The following is a 20,667-nucleotide window of genomic DNA, read 5'->3' as shown; positions in this document are numbered from 1 at the left end:
TTCAAAGCTATGAGTTAATGCGTGATTAATTCAAAACAATGTGAATACATAAGCATTATATTTGATAGAGTAACCTGAATGGTGTAGGGTTGAACCATCTGTATCCAACCCAGATATTCTCTAGCCAAATAGGGTCTCTCACACCTACCCTACAATGTCATTGTGAAAATAAACAATTACAATATTGAAATCTGAAAGCTATGAGATAATGCATGATTAATTGAAAACAATGTGGATAAATTAGAATGACATTTGACAGAATAATCTGAAGGCTAAAGAGTTAATCATTGACTGTTGTTTTTTGTTTCAGATGGCTTCCCTGTGTAATTAACTTCATTTGATTTAATTTTCCAAATGAAATTAGGCTGCTAATGGCCTGTACAAATGATTTGATTTTTAATTAATTTTTTTTTCTTTCCAGGGTCGTAATGGAAAGGGTAGTATCTACGTATGGGCTTCCGGTGATGGTGGCCCAAATGATGATTGTAACTGTGATGGTTATGCTGCCAGTATGTGGACCATTTCCATTAATTCTGCCACTAATGATGGACAGACTGCTGCATATGATGAATCTTGTTCTTCCACTTTGGCGTCCACTTTCAGCAATGGCAAAGGAATGACACTTGACGCTGGCGTTGTAAGTAAATTATTGTATTATTTTTATGCATACTTTTTGGCTGGATTCCCAAGCACAGTCAACTGAGACTATGGATATTATCCAACCATTCCATTCTTGGTCTACCCCTAGGTTTCTTGCCAGGTGTAGGGATAAAGTCCTCAGGCACCTCCTCCTCCTATCAGAAGCTATAAGGATAGAATCCTCAGGCACCTTCTCCTCCATAGGGTCCTATCAGAAGCAACTGTCATTATACTTTCTAAATGGATTTCCAAGCATGACCTACTAAGACTATGGATATTATCCAACCATTCCATTCTTGATCTACCCCTAGGTCTCTTGCTAGACATAGGGACAGAAACCTCAGGCTCCTCCTCCATAGGGTCCTATCAGAAGCAATTGTCATTATACTTTCTAAATGGAACTCCAAGCATTACCTACTAAGACTATGGATATTATTCAACCATTTCATTCTTGCTCTACCCCTAAGTCACTTACCAGACACAGGGATAATCCTCAGGTACCTCTTCATGCATAGGGTCCTATCAGAAGCAACTCTCATTATTCTTTCTAAATAGAACTCCAAGCATGACCTACCAAGACTATGGATATTATCCAACCATTCCATTCTTGGTCTACTCCTAGGTCTCTTGCCAGGTGTAAGGATAAAGTCCTCAGGCCCCTCCTCCTTCATAGGGTCCTATCAGAAGCAATTATCATTACACTTTCTAAATGGATCCCCAAGAATCACTTACTAAGACTATGGATATTATCCAATTATTTCATCCTTGGTCTTGCCACTTGGCTCAGCATTAGGAATCTATCTTAACCATTCATACAGATGGATAGTTACATAGGTTATATGAACAAACAAGCACACACATACAAATGAAGACTGAAAGACATGACCATATATATATATATATACACACACACTTTACATCACACAAGGACACATATGGAGACACATGTCCACACATATGGTGATGCACATCCATGCATACAAACATGGTACAGAGTTGTAAAACACACACAAACAATGCATACACACACATGCATACATATATGCATGTATAGGCACACACACACACACACACACACACACACACACACACACACACACACACTGATCTGCACACATGCACACAAACAAACAAAAAGGAATGCAGTGTGAGTAACAGACAGAGTCAAGACTATTGAAAAGGTTGCAAGACACGACAAAAATTTTAGAAAAATAAAGAAGGAAATAAGTGGAAATTTTACCGGTGAGTGTGTTAAATTATAAGGCACCAAAAGAGAATGACCCTCCCCAGAAACAACAGTATAAATATAAATATATATATATATATGACTGATTTGTTTCAAATGTTTCATTTTCTTTTAATCTCACACCTGTTTAAAAATATGGTCATAGACAGAAGGATTAGTCGATCCAAAGATGCAACATTTGTATAAAGAAAAACTACTTGAAAAGCAACTCTATATCACTTTTAGATTAAAGACATGTTACTAGTAATATAAAAAATATACCACTTATAGTGTAGAGCTGATAAACTAAAGATATACCACTTGTAGAATATAAAGATATATCTCTTGTAGACTAAAGATAAACCATTTGTAGTCTTAGATATCACTTGCAGTGATATATTATTTGTTGTCTAAAGAAATACATATTGACTATAGAAATACCACATGTTGATTAAAGATATACTACATGATTCTAGACATGTGTTATGTTAACTTGTACCACATGTAGTGTGTTGATATAACATTTGTAGTCTAAAACTATATCACGTGTAGTGATACAGTTTATAGGGAAAAGCAATATTGTAAACTAAATAGATACCACTTGTACTATGACTGTTACTTCATCAGTTATGACAGTGTGGTTTGTAGTTGATATTCATGAAATTTATGTGCAAGTAACTGAACATTTCACAGACAGGTGTACCTTAAACGTAGCTCAGAGTGTTTCAATATGATGCAGATATATGACAAGGCTGGCCCTTTGAATTACAGGTAATTTTGCCAGCTGAGTGAACTGGCTCAACATGAAATAAATTTGTTTTGCTCAAGGGCACAATGCACCACTGGGAATTGAACTCATGGCCTTACAATCATGAGCCAAATACTCTTACCACTAAGCTATATGCCCTCACTATTTGTAGTCTGAGGAAATATCACTTTTGTAGACTAAAGATATACCACTCGTGAGGGGACACACGATATAATCGACTCATCCCCCACCCCTACCCCCGAAAAAAATTGTTGCCCTTGTGGCAAAAATTGAAACCATTATCTGTTTAATTATACAATATATAGGCGCAGGAGTGGCTGTGTGGTAAGTAGCTTGCTAACCAACCACATGGTTCCGGGTTCAGTCCCACTGCATGGCATCTTGGGCAAGTGTCTTCTGCTATAGCCCCGGCCGACCAAAGCCTTGTGGTGGATTTGGTAGATGGAAACTGAAAGAAGCCTGTCGTATATATGTGTGTGTGTGTGTATATATATATATATATATATATAGTATATTATATATATATATATATATATATGTATGTGTGTCTGTGTTTGTCCCCCTAGCATTGCTTGACAACCGATGTTGGTATGTTTACGTCCCCATCACTTAGCAGTTCGGCAAAAAGAGACCGATGTAATAAGTACTGGACTTACAAGAGTAAGTCCCAGGGTCGATTTGCTCAACTAAAGGCGGTGTGTCCAGCAATGGCCACAGTCAAATGACTGAAACGAGTAAAAGAGAGAGTATATGTTATTTAAAGATATACCACACTTGGTATATTATTCTTTACCCATTCATAGTTGAACACAAAATGCAAGTTGTAAATAATTATTATCTATTTCCAGACCACTACAGACCTGTATGACAAATGCACTACAACTCACTCAGGGACCTCTGCTGCAGCTCCAGAAGCTGCCGGGGTATTTGCTCTTGCCCTCGAGGCTAAGTAAGTATACTACATAAATAAAGTTGTACTAATATACCTTACTTTCTCTCTCTCTTTCTCTTTACCTCTCACACTCTATATTTTTTAACTTATTCTCATCGATCTTCATATTTTATGGTGCAAGATAACTTTTTTTTCTTCCTATGTTCAATAATTGCGCATATCCATTGTTGAAGAAGGAAACATTGCCATGCCGTTTTCCTCATTTTTTATGATGTTTTTGAGGTATTCTGTTCATGGATTCAGTGCAGGTTTGGTGCAAGGTGTTTGGACAATGCTTGTAATTTGTGAACTGCTTGGGAGAAATAAATGATATTGTCAGCTGCATAGGAATGCACCGACCTTTGCATCACACGACCTGAGACTGATGTAACCAATACAAATATTGAAAATAAGTGCAGCATGGCTATTTGGTAAGAAGCTTGCTTCCCGAATTTGTGGTCTTGAGTTCAGTCTCACTGCACAGTACCTTGGGCAAGTGTCTATTTACCAAATCTACTCACAAGGCTTTGGTCAGCCTGGGCTTATAGTAGAAGACACTTATCCAAGGTGCCATGCAGTAGGACTGAACCTGGAACCATGTAGTTGGGAAGCAAGTTTCTTACCACATTGCCATGCCTGCACCTGGTAGAGGATAGTTATTTGTGTGCGGTGGAGTATATATACTGTATTATTGGTATTGTTTTCGTGTCCACTTTTCCATGCTTGCCATGAATCAGACAGTCTATTTGCTGCAGATTATTTTTCTTCAGCCAGATACCCATCTTATAATCAATCTTCAACTGTTTCCAAGCTATGTGACGTTTCCCCATATGTGACGTTTTTGGAGAGTACTGGAAATGAATGATATGGCTTGTATGACTTGACACTCCTAACTAACATTTTGATGTCAAGACAGAGCTGCAGATGCATGTTTTTGATGTAGATATATGTACATTTAAATTATGTTGGGCCCAGTAAATTCAGATGCTTAACCCTTTAGCATTTAAACCGACCATATCCGGCCAAAAGTATTCTGCCTGTTTTATGTTCAAACTGGCCAGATCTGGTCTCTCACACCAACCCTACAATATTGTTTTAAAAATTAACAGCTACCTCATCAAAATCTCATAGCTACAAGATAATGCATGATTAGTTCAAAATGATGTGGATAAAAAAGGATTAGTTTTGGCAGAATAATGCGAACACTAAAGGGTTAAGTGTACTCATACTGTAACCAGCTCTATCTCAGGATATCAAGCACTACAATAGCATTAATATTCATCTTCCTCATTTAACATTCTTTTCATGCTGGCATTGGTTGGATGGTTTGACAAAAGCAGATGAGCCAGAGGGCTCTATAAGATTCTGAATCTGCTTTGGCATGGTTTCTACAGCATGATACCTTTCTTAATGAACTAGGTGCTTTTTGCATGATACTGGCACCAGTGAGGTTGTCAAATGCCTGCAGGGTGAGCTCCTTCAATTAAGTGGAGTGTAATTTGGAGGATTAAGATACTATGATAGAGAGAGAGAGAGAGAAGCAAGAGTCTTACTGAAGAGGTGAATATATGGCTTACCCATCTGGAAAGCAAGAGAGAAAGAGAGAGAGAGAGAGAGATGTGAAATCCTGGTACAACATGAATATGAGACAGAATATCATTATCATCATCACCATCGTTTAATGTCTGCTTTCCATGCTAGCATGGGTTGGACGATTTGACTGAGGACTGGCGAACCAGATGGCTGCACCAGGCTCCAATCTTGATCTGGCAGAGTTTCCACAGCTGGATGCCCTTCCTAATGCCAAACACTCCGAGAGTGTAGTGGGTGCTTTTACATGCCACCGGCACGAGGACCAGTCAGGCGGTACTGGCAACGGCCACGCCATAAATGAATAAAACATGTCATTGTATATATATTGCAATATATAATTTAATATGAAGAAGTTGCATCAGTAAATAACACCAAAATGCACAGCAAGATGCAAAATTTTGCAATGTGCACTCAGTTGCAGCAGATGCATATGTAGGTACAGAAATGAAAAGACATGATTAACTGCAGAATAAAACTGGATATATAAATCTCTGTTCTTCTTACATATATTGTCACAGGTCCTCATTAGGGATTTAACATTCCAAACATTTCACTGATTAGTCACTATAATATAAGGAGAAAGTCTTGACAATATGTTAGGGATTATTATGGTAGTTTATATTGTTGGTAATGATGGAAGGAAGAAAATGGGGAATTATGGATGTATAGATAATTTATTTGTATGATATTATGAGGTTGTATGATATCATGAGAGCATGAATCAAAACCTATTTGCAGGTTTTTGGCATCTGCCATTTCTTTTAGAGCTTTAGAATTTATTTGTATTGTTTTTATAAAAACCTTTCAACCTCATAATATCACACAAATAAATTATATATGCATCCATAATGCTCCATTTTCATTCTTTCATGATATATTATTGGCTAAACTGGCAATATGACCATTGCGAAATATAACAATATATATATATATATATATATATGAAGAAGTGTGTTTCTATATATATATATAAACATATGCATATATACGTACATATATGTACATACCTACATCTATATGTATATATACAAGCACATATGGGTACAGGGCTCCAAAAAAGTGTTGAATACAATGAGAAACGAAAACATAAAAACAAAAACATGGAAACAAACTTTTTTTCAAACAACAAAAAAAACAGAGTACAAGACATACAACACAAGGGATATACCCCTTCTTCAGTTGTCCTGTTTCGTCTACTCCGCATTTCGAAGATATATATATATATATATATATATATACCAACACACACCACACACAATATATATGTATATATGAAGTGTGTTTCTATATACACACACACACACACACCATAATATATATATTATATATATATATAATATATATATACTTTATTTAAAAGCAGCAGAAATTCAACAAAACCTGTTACTCTCGGAGTTTCACGTTCCCGTTCGTCGGACAGTTTTTTTAAAATTTTAAAACTGGTCCGACGAACAGCACGTGAAACTCTGAGTAACAGGTTTTGTTGAATTTCTGCTGCTTTTAAATAAAGTATATTACTCTACCCCTGGTATTTGAGTACTCTTTTTTTCCACCTTGTTTCACATTTATGTGTTTACTCCGGTATATATTATATATATATATATATATATATATATAAAAATAAATATGCACACAAGCAACAAACACATGCACACACATACAAATACATGCACATATACTCTATATGTCTATATAAATGTTCTTTGTTTTTTTTCTTTTTACCATTGTAGCTATGATCTGACATGGCGTGACATGCAACATTTGTCAGTTTTGACTTCAAAACGCCGACAACTCTACGATGCTTCTTCTCATCACCACTGGACCGCAAATGGAGCTGGACTTCAGTTCAACCATTTATTTGGATATGGTGTTCTTGATGCAAGCGACATTGTTGACATGGCTCAGTCTTGGAAACCGCTGCCAGAAAGATTGCACTGTGATGCTGGCAATGTGACAGGCAAGTGGTAAGTCAAGTTTTCTTTTATCATCTATCTACCCATGTTACAACCATGTTTAATAAACCAACTCAGCAATCTCCATGTTGGTCACACATGCTAGAAATAGCAGCTAAGTATTTTTTTTCATATCTTATAAATTTCCATCTTTGAAAAATGAAGCATATGTTTTGGTTTTGTGTTCTTGGATGTATAAAATGGCCACTCATAGAATCTCTTTAATCACAGTTCTGCTTTATAGGATTATATTTGTGATACGCAGGGCTCACTCCAATTATCCATCATAATAAAGGCTTGGTTGTGTGGTTCAGAAACTCATTTAGCAACCTTGTGGTCTCAGGTTCAGTCCCATTGTGCAGCACCTTAGCAAGCATTTTCTACTATAGCCCTAAGCAGACTAAAGGCTTAAGTAGATTTGGTAGATGGAAAGTGTGTGGAAGGCCATCATATATGTGTGTGTGTGTGCATGTGTGTGTGTATGTCTATATTTGTTCCTATCCCCTCACCACTTGTGTGTAAATATTCTTTTATTCTTTTACTTGTTTCAGTCATTTGACTGTGGCCATGCTAGATCACTGCCTTTAGTCAAGCAAATCGACCCCCTATTCTTTGTAAGCCTAGTACTTATTCTATCAGTCTTTTTCTGCTGAACCACTAAGTTACAGGAACGTAAACATACTAGCATCGGTTGTCAAGCGATGTTCGGCAGACAAACACAAACCATCCAACCCATGCCAGAATGGAAAGATGATGATGATGCACTTACACACATGTGTACATATGTGTGTGTGAGTGTGTATTTGTATAGGTGTGGCTGTGTGGTAAGATATTTGCTTCCCAACCACATGGTTCTGGGTTCAGTCCTGTTGTTTGGATCGTTGGGTAAGTGTCTTCTATAGCCTTTAGTCAACCAAAGCCTTGTGAGAGGATTTGGTAGATGGAAACTGAAAGAAGCCTGTTGTGTATATATCTGTGTGTGTCTGTGTTTCTTCCTTCATCACAGCTTGACAACTGATGTTAGTGTGCTTACATCCCTGTAACTTAGCAGTTTGGCAAAAGAGACTGATAGAAAAAAATACCAGCAAGACTGCAATAAAATGGCTGAAACAAGTAAAAGAATAAAAGAATATATATATATGCGTAATTTATGTAACTGAGTGAAGTGTAGTCGTGGCTGATACCAGTGCCACTCGACTGGCACCCATGCCTGTGGAACATAAAATGCACCATTTGAGCATGGCCGATGCCATCTGACTGGCATGTAATAGGCACCATTCTAGCATAGCCAATGCCAGTGCCACCTGTCTGGCTCTAGTGCCAGAGACACGTAAAAACACCCACTACACTAAGTGGCAGGATACTGTCAAAGAAGTGTGATTAGAGAGTGAGGAGTGGAAGTGAGTGGTGAAAACCTGGGTATATGTTATTTAGTTAGTTAATTTTTTGGCTCAAAAAGCAAAAAAGCAAGGCCATGTAGGGGGACATGGAGTTATGTACAGGGTGGTGTTCATGCAAAGAGTTCAGGCCACTTGAGGTCAAGGGAGACTTTGAACCGAGCAGGTCCGTCGCATCTTCACCATCTCGTCCGGCAGCTTATTCCACGGATCCGCACCCGGACGGAGAAAGCCCCTCTCCTTCGATTGAGATGAAATCTTCGCAGATACAGATTTTCGGAATGACCCACAAGCCGACGCTCTGGAGCAGGAGTGAAGAACAGCTCCTTTGGAGGTTACACTTTCCACTTATGTTGTGAGCAAGAATGAATCACCGCACGGCAGCAGCGTTTTTCTAGAGAATAAAGGTCGAGCGTCTTCAGCCTTTCCTCATAAGACAAATTCTTGAGACCATGAACCATGCAGGTAGCCAGCTTCTGGACTCTTTCTGGACTATATATAGTGTGTGTGGGGGGGGGACTACTGGATAGCAATGATGCAGAGAAACAGGGAGGTGAGGATAGGATTGGGGAGTGAGGGGTAAACAGAGTGCATGAAGGAGGAGATGTGAGGAAGAGAAGAGATGTAGTTTGGCTTGTTGTGGTAGAGTGTGTGTGAGAAGTTTTCTTGTTACATGTGGGCTAGCTTGGGGGGGGGGGGGGGGGCTAGCAGATAACAATGATATAGTGGTACAGGGCTAAGAGGACAGGAATGAGGAGTGGGAGGTAAGCACAGTGCATGAAGGAGGAAATGTGAGGAAGAGAAGAGGTATAGAGTGGTTTATACATCATCATCATCATCATCATTTAGCATCCGCTTTCCATGCTGGCATGGGTTGGACAGTGCAACTGGAGTCTGAGAAGCCAGAAGGCTGTACCAGGCCCAGTCTGGTCTGGCAATGTTTCTACGGCTGGATGCCCTTCCTAACGCCAACCACTCCATGAGTGTAGTGGGTGCTTTTTACGTGGCACCTGCACAGGTGCCAGACAAGTTATATATATATATATATAACTTGGGCGTTAGGAAGGGCATCCAGCCGTAGAAACACTGCCAGATTTGACTGGGCCTGATGAAGCCTTCTGGCTTCACAGACCCCAGTAGAACCGTCCAACCCATGCTAGCATGGAAAACGGACGCTAAATGATGATGATGATGATGATGATATATATATATATAGTATACACAAGGAGTTTGTATCAATTGATGTAATGTAATGGGTATGTATTGTGAGTGCTCTGTTTGGTTTACCACTAAAACTCTGGTTTGAACTGCAACTGAAAGTCTCATGCTGAGACGGCCTATCAGTAATGGCTAGAAGTGGTTTCTCCTTGAGCAGGCAGATATAGGTTAAAATTAAGATGACAAGGCAAAATATTTGGCATCAAAAGAAAAAAAAACCCATTTAATTTAGAGAATATAAACATAGAGAATCTCTTACAGCTGTTTCTAGGATAGCCAAGCATGTGGATCATCATATTGAGTAAGGAAATCGAAATCGAATTGAACCAGCCAGGATCCCTGGTCTGGTGGTACGTAAAAAGCGCTATCCGACTCATGGCCGATGCCAGCGCCGCCTCGACTGGCTTCCGTGCCGGTGGCACATAAAATACACCAATCCGACCGTGGCCGTTGCCAGCCTCGCCTGGCACCTGTGCAGGTGGCACGTAAAAAGCACCCACTACACTCACGGAGTGGTTGGCGTTAGAAAGGGCATCCAGCTGTAGAAACATTGCCAGATAAGACCGGAGCCTGGTGAGCCTTCTGGCTTCCCAGATCCCCGGTCGAACCATCCAACCCATGCTAGCATGGAAAACGGACGTTAAACGATGATGATGATGATTCCATAAGCTGAGTATTACATTATCAGAGAGATGTAAAAATGAAGAAATATCCCCAGTCGAAGATATTGGTAGATTCTACTTTGTCAAAATTGAGGGAAGGATCAGGGTAAGACAGGTATGCATTATGTAATTCCATGATCAAATGAATAGTACAGTTATGGGTAAGGTCTATTAACAGTTTCAAATGAGAATACTTGATGATAATTCATAGCAAGGAATAATGGAAATTACAAGTTCCAATTTTGAATATATGTATTTGTAACTTTATACATATGTGTATATTTACACACACATACACATATGTTCTCATATATTCACAGTCATACATGCACACACACATGTATTAACAATCCCTGTGAAAACGTATGAAAATAACACATTTTCATTTACACACACACATACACACTCTCTTGTAATCATGTTAAATATTACGGTTCCTTTTATGCATCTAGGATGCACTAAAGAAATATAAATCACTTCCACTACATAAATGGTACTTTATTTTATTGCCCTCCACCTCCAGGAGGATGAAAGACAAATCTAACCTCGGGATATTGCATAACCCTTTGACTTTGAAATCAATATTATGATTGGCAAATATGATAGGTTAATAATAGACATTGAGTGTTGTGTGATGTTAATGTCGATAATTTGCTTGCATCTATCAATTTATGTGTGTTTATATGATCTATAATTTCTTTCTCCCATAAACAATTCCTACATTTTCCTTTGTTTTTTGGATTTTATATATATATATATATATATATATATATATATTTATATATATATTTAGGGAGAAAGGGAGAGAGAGATAGGCATATATGTTCTTACATGCCACACACACACAGACAATAATAATTATTTTGATAACCCTGGAGCAGCAAGGTTGATGAGATCAAATTGAGATGAAACAATTGTAAATTGATGTATGAAAAAAGCTTGCACACTTCATTCTTCCTGTTTATAATTACATACGCTTATATACGTGTGTCTGTGTTTATATGCATGTGCTTGTGTGTAATATACATATATGTACCTATATAGTGTATATATTTTTTACATATTTACATTCATGCATACACACACATACATTCATATATATAAATGTATATAAAATTATAATTTAGGGTATCTAAGAATATACCACCCACTGGAAATAGCAGTCAAAACTTGACTCTTAAACCACATTAAATGATCTAGTTTACTTGTCTCTTTGTCTTCTCTCCTGTGCTGTGAACATTAATGTGGTTTAAGAGTCAAGTTTTGGCTGCTATTTCCAGCGTGGTGGTATCTCTTAGATACCCTAAATTATAATTTAAATAATTATTACCTTTGAAGGTAATAATCATGCTAGCCACCTGATAAGAACAATTTAAATATCGATCTTATCCTTACTTATATAATTGATAAAAGGTGTTTTTTTTTCTAATTTTATATATATATTTTGTGAAATTTGATTTAGTATTTCTAAATTGAATTTTTTCCCTGTAATTTGGAATAATATTCCCTCTATTATTATATTATTATTATTATTATTATTATTATATTATTATTATTATTATTATTATTATATATAAAATTAGAAAAAAACACCTTTTATCAATTCAAAATGAACAATTAAATTACACCATCTAGAAAATTACATATAATATATTGTTTTTCTACCAATTATATATATTTTTATTATTTTTTTGCAATTTACTTAATCATTGGTATTTCATTGTTATTTTAATTTTAATATTTCTATTATATGTAATTTTCTATTATATGTTTTGTTCATTTTGAATTGATAAAAGGTGTTTTTTTTCTAATTTTTTATATACATATAAATTTGAAATGTGAAATGTGAAATTTGATTTAGTATTTCTAAATTGAATTTTTTCCCTGTAAGTTAGGATTAATATTCCCTCAAATAATTATTTTATATATATATAATATATGTTTATAATGGTTTGTGTATTCCTAACAACACTGGAAACACCTCTTTCTATTTCCAGGGAGTTCCGTACCGGAGAACATCTTCAGTTGACCATTGATACTGATGCCTGCAAGGGAACTGGCAGTGAGATCAACTTTCTGGAGCATGTTCAAGCTGTTATTACCCTGAAGGCTTCATACCGTGGACATGTTGAGATGTTTCTGACTTCCCCGATGAACACAACGTAAGTAATATACAAACATACGTAGTGAAGGTGCATGGCTCAGTGGTTAGAGCATTGGGCTTGCAATCATGAGGTAGTGAGTTCAATTCCCAGACCAGGCTGTGTTGTGTTTTTGAGCAAGACACTTTATTTCACATTGCTCCAGTTCACTCATCTGTAGAAATGAGAATGAGTTGCAACATCACTGGTGCCAAGCCATATTAACCTTTGCCTTTCCCTTGGGTAACATCAGTGGTGTGGAGAAGGGAAGATGGCATGCATGGGTGACGAGCTGGCAGAAACGTTAGCACGCCAGGCGAAATGCCTAGCGGTATTTCGTCTGCCGCTGTGTTCTGAGTTCAAATTCCACTGAGGTCGACTTTGCCTTTCATCCTTTCGGGGTCGATAAATTAAGTACCAGTTACGCACTGGGGTCGATGTAATCGACTTAATGCCTATGTCTGTCCTTGTTTGTCCCCTCTATGTTTAGCCCCTTGTGGGCAATAAAGAAATGGGTATGCATGGGCGACTGCTGGTCTTCCACAAACAACCTTGCTTGGACTTGCATCTCGGAGAGTAACTTTCCAAATGCAATCCCATGGTCATTCATGATCGAAGGGGGCCTTTTACTCAGAGTAATCAAACCGAGACCTATATAGTTGCTCAGAAGTGTTTTAAACTACGTAGCCAACAGCTATGATTATGTGTGCATGTTAATAACCAAAGATAACAAGAGAAAAAGAAGAAAAACAGAAAATGCCATTTAGAAGTAAGCAACTTAGGAATTTAAGTAGAGTTAACAGATTTCAAGTAGTTTAGTTGTATCCTTCTTGATAACCACATCAATAAACAACTTAATTATATATATATATATATATGTGTGTGTGTGTATATATATATGTATGTATATATATATGTATGTATATATAATATATATGTATATATGATATATATGTATATGTATATAATATATATGTATATATAATATACATGTATATATAATATATATGTAGAATATATTATATGTAATATTAATATATATGTAATAATATATATATAATATATATGTATATATAATATATAATATATGTATAAGATATATATAATATATATGTATATATAATATATATATAATTTATATAATATATATAATATATATAATATATGGTATATAATATATATATATATATATACATATATATTATATATATATTAATATAATATATAATACATATATATAATATATATAATGATATATATGTACATATAATATATATTATATATATTATATATACTATATATATTATACATATATATATAACTCTTTAGATGTTTATATCTAACAGCCTTTCATTTACTGTTGCTTGGATAAAAAAAAAAAACATTTTTGCAAAGAATTAGTTAATGATAGAGGAAGGTTTCAATGAAGAGTAATGCCAGAGGACAGTAGCGATAGATAAAAAAAAGAAAAACATAACAAAAAAAAAAATAATGAAACCTGTCATCAGTGTAATAATGATATAAATTTTATCGTTGACAGTTGCTTTCTAATGTGACTGGCAAGCAAGCAGTTTATCATTAAAAAAAATAAAACTCTGTAAAATTTCTTCTTGTTATATTGAGGAAAATCTCTAAAGGAACTGCTTGGCATTGAGTAAAGCTTATAATGTATATAATTTATAGATTTTTTTTACTTTTTGATATTTCTGATGTAGCTTAAACACGCATTGGCTTAAAGTAGTTTCTGTAACAAATATAGTTTTATAGAAAGTTGATATGCTCTGATATAAAGATGTAATTTTTTTAGCTTTGAATTGTGATATTTTATCTTTTATCATTTGCTGGGGGCCTTGGGAAAATTTTAGTTCAATGAATCGGCCCCAGTATTTAAAAAAATTTTTTTTACTAACCATGGCATCTATTCTCTCAGTCTCTTTTGCTGAACTGCTAGGTTACAGTGGTGTAAGCACACCAGCACCAGCTGTCAAGTGGTGTGGGGGTACAAACTAAGACACACACATACACATGCATATATATATAATAATTATTATTTGAGGGAATAAAATCCAAACTTACAAGGAAAAAGAATTCAATTTAGAAATACTAAATCAAATTCCACACAATATAATATATATATAAAATATTAGAAAAGTTTAATTATATATATATATATATATAAACTTTTTTGGTTTTATATTGTCTAGTCACCTTGTTATTTCGTATATATATATATATATCTAGCTCTCTCTCTCTCTCATATATATATAATAATATATATACCAATTAAGGACTGAACACGAAAAGTGACAGTCAACATGCTAGATATAGACGTCAAATCGCCATTCACCACAAAGATTATGTTCTCTTGATCTGAGAACATAATCTTTTGTGGTGAATGGCGATTTGACGTCTTATCTAGCATGTTGACTGTCCACTTTTCGTGTTCAGTCCTTAATTGGTATATATAAATATTTTAATCTTCGGATTCTTTTTTAATATCTAGACCACTGGTCTTAATTGATAAATATCATTTTCTACCCTTAATTAATTTTATATATATATATAATATATATACATATAAGTAACAGTAATAATCCTGGATGGAATTTATAAATCTTTTAATTCATTGCTACGCACATTTCCACAAATTGCATGTTTCTTAGATCATAGACCGTATTCCTGGGATGATTACATTGCAGTCAATAGTATCCATGGACATTGGATAGATCAGGTTCATGGATTCATTTCTTTGGGTGAAATAGCATTAATGGATATTTAACTGAGGGTTGTTTATCAATTTTATACAAAACATACAACAGGATTCCATCTACCGAATTAACTCACAAGGCTTTGGTTGACTTGAAGCTGTATTAGAAGACACTTGCCCAAGGTGCCAAACAACGGGACTGAATTCAGAACGCTATGGTTGGGCAGCAAACTTCTTACCACACAGCCATGCTTGTGCCTTGTTTTAGAGAAGGTGTGGTGGTGGTGGTGGTGGTGGTGGTGGTGGTGGTGGTACAAAGCCAGTTCTGTGAGGATTATTTTTTTTAAAAATATATTTTTGTTGGGAAAGATGAAAATCAGATGCCAGTTACAGCCTATATTTTTTGTTCGTTTTACATCCATTTTTGCTATGCTGCATGGATTAGATGAGTATTTGTCTGAACCAATATAGTATTTTTACTATAAGGCAGTGAGCTGGCAGAAACGTTAGCACACAGGGCAAAATGCTTAGCAGTATTTCGTCTGTCTTTATGTTCTGAGTTCAAATTCTGCCAAGGTTGACTTTGCCTGTCATCCCTTCGGGGTTGATTAAATAAGTTCCAATTCCACACTGGGGTCAATGTAATTGACTTAATCCCTTTGTCCTTGTTTGTCCCCACTATATTTAGCCCCCCTGTAGGCAATAAAAAAATAAATATAGCATTTTGACATTTACATTTAACCTATTTTCCAAGTATAATTAGTTACAAATTTATTCCATTACTTTGAGAGCACAGGATTATTGGGTGTGAGATTCATCAGGAGTATAAATCCAACACTGCTAGATATTTTCTTACTTTTCTGCAGGTCCTTCCATGTGAGACGCAAAAATGATGCTTACATGAACATGTGAGCAGGCACACACATATGCACATATGTGTTTATACCTATTTGTGGCCTAGTGGTTGAGGTGTTTCACTTAAGATTTCAAGATCATGGTTCAATTCTCAGAGCATTAATGTATTATGTTCTTAAGAAAAACACTTCATTTCACTTTTGAAATGGGTGACTGTAATGGACTGGCACTTCTTTCAGGATACTGGAAGTCACTTCCATTTGGTATTCTCATCCAAAATATACCATATATATTTGTGAATATGTATACATATATATATATATATATATAGACATATACATACTTTAACATATACACATGCATACAAACTCATGTATGTTCACGTGCAATTCACACATATACACACTCATTCATATCTATTTGTGTACGTGTTTGTATGTCTGTATACATGCATTCATATATACAAAAATAAGTCCTGAGGTCGATTTGCTCAACCGAAGGCAGTGCTCCAGCATAGCTTCAGTCAAATGACTGAAACAAGTAAAAGAATAAAAGAACACACACACACACACACACACACACACACACATATATATAGGGTAAATGAGAGATGGAAGACATGAGGATTTTTATTAATCACTACAGCTCTTTTGATACATCTAACATTGATCCCTCATGGGTGGGATACTTAATGACTGATTCAGGAGTATCTGACGGTGCATATGTATGTATGTATGTATGTATGTATGTATGTATGTACGTACCTACGTACGTACTTGAAAATAGATACTTGGTGTTCAATTAAATAATAATATAAATATATATGCATATATGATACAGGATGTCTCCAACAGTGAACAACATGAAATACGAAAACAAATGAGCAATCACCCCATCCTCTCTAATTCCCTTTTCCTCCCTCTCAGCATTATCTGTCTCCCTCTCTCTCCCCTTTCTTTCTCCTTTTCTCTCTCATTGCTCACACGTGACCATCGTCCATCTTTCTTTTCCTCACATGACCATCTTTCTTTCCTGCACGGACGTTCTAGGGACAGTCTACTATCTCTCTCTTCTATCTTTTCTCTTTTCAAAAATAATATTTCTCTCAGCATTCGCTATTTTCTCCTTGTTCAGGTCTAACGACCCTCCATGTTTGTTTTCATTCGGTTTCCCTGTATGCCTCCACTGTCCTGTTTTTGTTCTTAACTTTGACCCTCCTCCACAAATGCAAAATTTTATTTTAGTATTTATGGGAGAGACTGTCTTCGAGGATTCATATTGTTGTTGATTGCTCGAAATGGGGAGTAGATAGACAGCCGACAACTGATAAAGGGTCGTTCTTTGTATTATTACTTCTCTTGTTTACCATTTTTCTCTCGTTATTTGCGTTTATTTAACTCATTTATTTTCGTATTTCATGTTGTTTACTGTTGGTGATGTCCTGTACCCATATATATATATATATATATATACACACACACACATATGTATAAACATACACTCACATATATATATATATATACACACACACATGCACGCACATATATATATATATATATATATATACATACATACATATGAACATGCATACACACACACACAAATATATATACATATGCACATACACTCATAAATATTATGTGTGTATGTCTATGTTCTACGATCTGGTGTTACGTTGCATTCTTTTATAGAAACAAACTTTAACTTATTGATGCATAGAATACAGATTTTGATAAAATAAAACTCAGAGTAAAACCCAAGGAATATCGACATCTGTTTCATGAGTTTCATTCTTTTCTATTCTCTTTCCTTTTTTCGTTTTTTTGCAGATCAATGATTCTCAGTCGCCGTCCGAGAGATGCAGATAACAAGAATGGGTTCAAACGTTGGCCTTTCATGACCACCCATACGTGGGCAGAGAATCCTCGTGGACGTTGGACCCTAACTGTGCGTCTCAATTCTGGCTGGTCAAGCAGAGTAGATATGGGAGTATTTAGTGAGTGGACTCTGATGCTTCACGGGACTAAAATATCGTCGTATACCCATCAACTGAACAACAGTAAGAACCATAAGTTGGATACTGTCAAACGTATGCACATGACAGGTTTTCAAAAGTAATCACGTTCCATTGCACTGGAAAATATTAGACATAAGAAAAGTAATAAAAAAAAGTGCATATACGAAAAAGAAAAATAAATAAAATAAAACAGCATAGATGAATTAAAAAAAAAGAAAAAAAAGTAAATCCTAAAATATATATTGCTGGTCAAACGAATGGGAGCCTCTTAACGGTCACAGAAAGTTATATCTATTTCCCTATACCCCTGCCCCATCACTGTCTACCAACTTATACATCACTTAATTTCACTATATTTCTTTCTTCCACCTATAAATCTAACCTATCTCTCTGATCATTCTATCTGCCTATCTTTCAGTCTAAATCTAAATATATATATATATATATATATCTATGTATATATATATATAAATAAATATTATCAATAAATTAATCTGTAGATACCTCTATTATAATATATATTGTATATGATATATATATGTTTGTATGTACACACATGTATATTATGCATATACATAAAAAAATATGTATATATATGTGCGTATATGCATACATATATATATACATATATATATATGCACATACATATGTGCATGCATATGTATATATGTATAGGCGTATATATATTTATATGAGTATGAAATCAAAATAATTATTTCTATATATATATGCACATATATTTTTATGTTAGTTTATCTGTTCCCATACATGCACTATGTTACTTGATGCATCAAATGTGTGTATATATATATATGTATGTATGTATATGTATATACACACACACACATGTGCATATATATATAGCAATACTCATATTCACACATGTATAAACACACATATATATATATATATATATATATATATATGTATATATGTATGCCTATATATACATGCCTATGTACACGTACACACACATATATGTATGTATATATATCCATGCGCATGCACACACACACACACACACACACACACACAGTACTCTCTGGCATCCCTTTTATTACTTTCAACCCATAATAGTTAATTCTACATTGCCTGTACTATGCATTTACCATGCAACTAAATTATACATACCTACCTACACACATCTATACATACTTTATATATATACACACATTCATACTCACACACACAGGTTTTAGCAGATTTATATTTTACAAGAAAGAGGCATTTAAAAAAGAACCTGTATCCAATAGTTTGAAAATTTTTCAATGCAAATAGCTCTTTGAATTAAAAATAGATTTCACTTCATGCAAATTAACATTAATTAGTATTTCCTTAATTCACTATTTAAATGTATTTCGTTCCATAGTATCATATATCCATATTCTAACTTCTTCTGTCAGGACATTATCAATTTTTGGCACACCACTTTTCAAGTATTAGTTTAACTTTTAACCTTTTTTTTTGTAAGGTACATGTATGTGTGCATGTATAAGAAACAGATGTGTGTGTGTGTGTGTGTGTGTGTGTATACACATATATATGTGTACTTATTATATTGAAATTTGTATGTATGAATGTTTACAAGTGTATGTATCCATATTATTATGTATACTATATGATACACATGACCATATAGGTGTGTGTGTGTGTGTGTGTGTATATATATATGTACACACACACATATACTAGCAATGATGATGATTATATATATATATGTATACATGTATATGTACTATTATTATTATTAAGGCAGTGAGCTGGCAGAATTGTTAACACAGGGGGCAAATTGCTTCACAACATTTCATCTGCCTTGATGTTCTGAGTCCAAATTCTGCCGAGGTTGACTTTGCCTTTCATCCTTTCAGGGTCGATAAAATAAGCACCAGTTGGACACTGGGGGTCGATATAATCAACCTACCCAACTCCCCAAATTTCGGGCCTTATGCCTATAGTGAAAGGATTATTATTATTATTATTATTATTATTATTATTATTATTAGTATGGTTATTATTAATCAAATACAGTATTATTCTCTTATGTCAGTCACTTTACCAAATAACTTTATAGAAGGGAAGAACAAATTGCCATTCTTCGCAGAGATTTGCTGGGGTTGTCTCAAACTTGATGTGAAATCATGTTGTATATTTGACTGATATGAAAATATATTGCATTTTCTTAATGGTAATGCTCCTAATTTCATTAACCAAAATATGAGTGCCTGTGTTTTACAATTTTGGATATTTAGAAATCTATATATATGTGTGTGTGTGTGTGTGTATATACATATATATATATAAACATATAGATATGCATACATGTATATATCATTGCGTGAGATTGTCTATGCATATGTGTGTATGTGTGTGTGTATAATATATATTATGATATACATATATATCATCATGATATATATATATATATAAATATAAATATATATGGCGTCATCATCATCATAAATACATATATTTATATATATATATATATATATATATATATATATATATATATATATACACACTCATATATGTTTACACACACGTGCATATATATATTGTGC

The 20,667-nt window shown here is 34.8% G+C and overlaps 1 protein-coding gene across 1 annotated transcript in view; it reads left to right on the top strand.

The window, feature by feature from the left end:
- The window catches only part of LOC115229259 (neuroendocrine convertase 2-like), a 21,214-nt gene extending 2,868 nt beyond the window's left edge, over positions 1–18,346 (top strand). Inside the window, exons 2-6 of the mRNA XM_029799632.2 lie at positions 422–637; positions 3,482–3,582; positions 6,888–7,121; positions 12,384–12,548; positions 17,919–18,346. Of these exons, the coding sequence (XP_029655492.2) occupies positions 422–637; positions 3,482–3,582; positions 6,888–7,121; positions 12,384–12,548; positions 17,919–18,207 (1,005 nt within the window). The 3' untranslated portion in view covers positions 18,208–18,346. The remainder of the gene's footprint in view (positions 1–421; positions 638–3,481; positions 3,583–6,887; positions 7,122–12,383; positions 12,549–17,918) is intronic.
- The last annotated feature ends 2,321 nt before the right edge of the window (positions 18,347–20,667 follow it).

The sequence above is a fragment of the Octopus sinensis genome, unplaced genomic scaffold (assembly GCF_006345805.1).
Source record: "Octopus sinensis unplaced genomic scaffold, ASM634580v1 Contig12240, whole genome shotgun sequence".
NCBI lineage: Eukaryota > Metazoa > Mollusca > Cephalopoda > Octopoda > Octopodidae > Octopus > Octopus sinensis.
The sequence above is the reverse complement of the archived record's forward strand: the minus strand, read 5'-3'. Positions and strand labels throughout refer to the sequence as shown.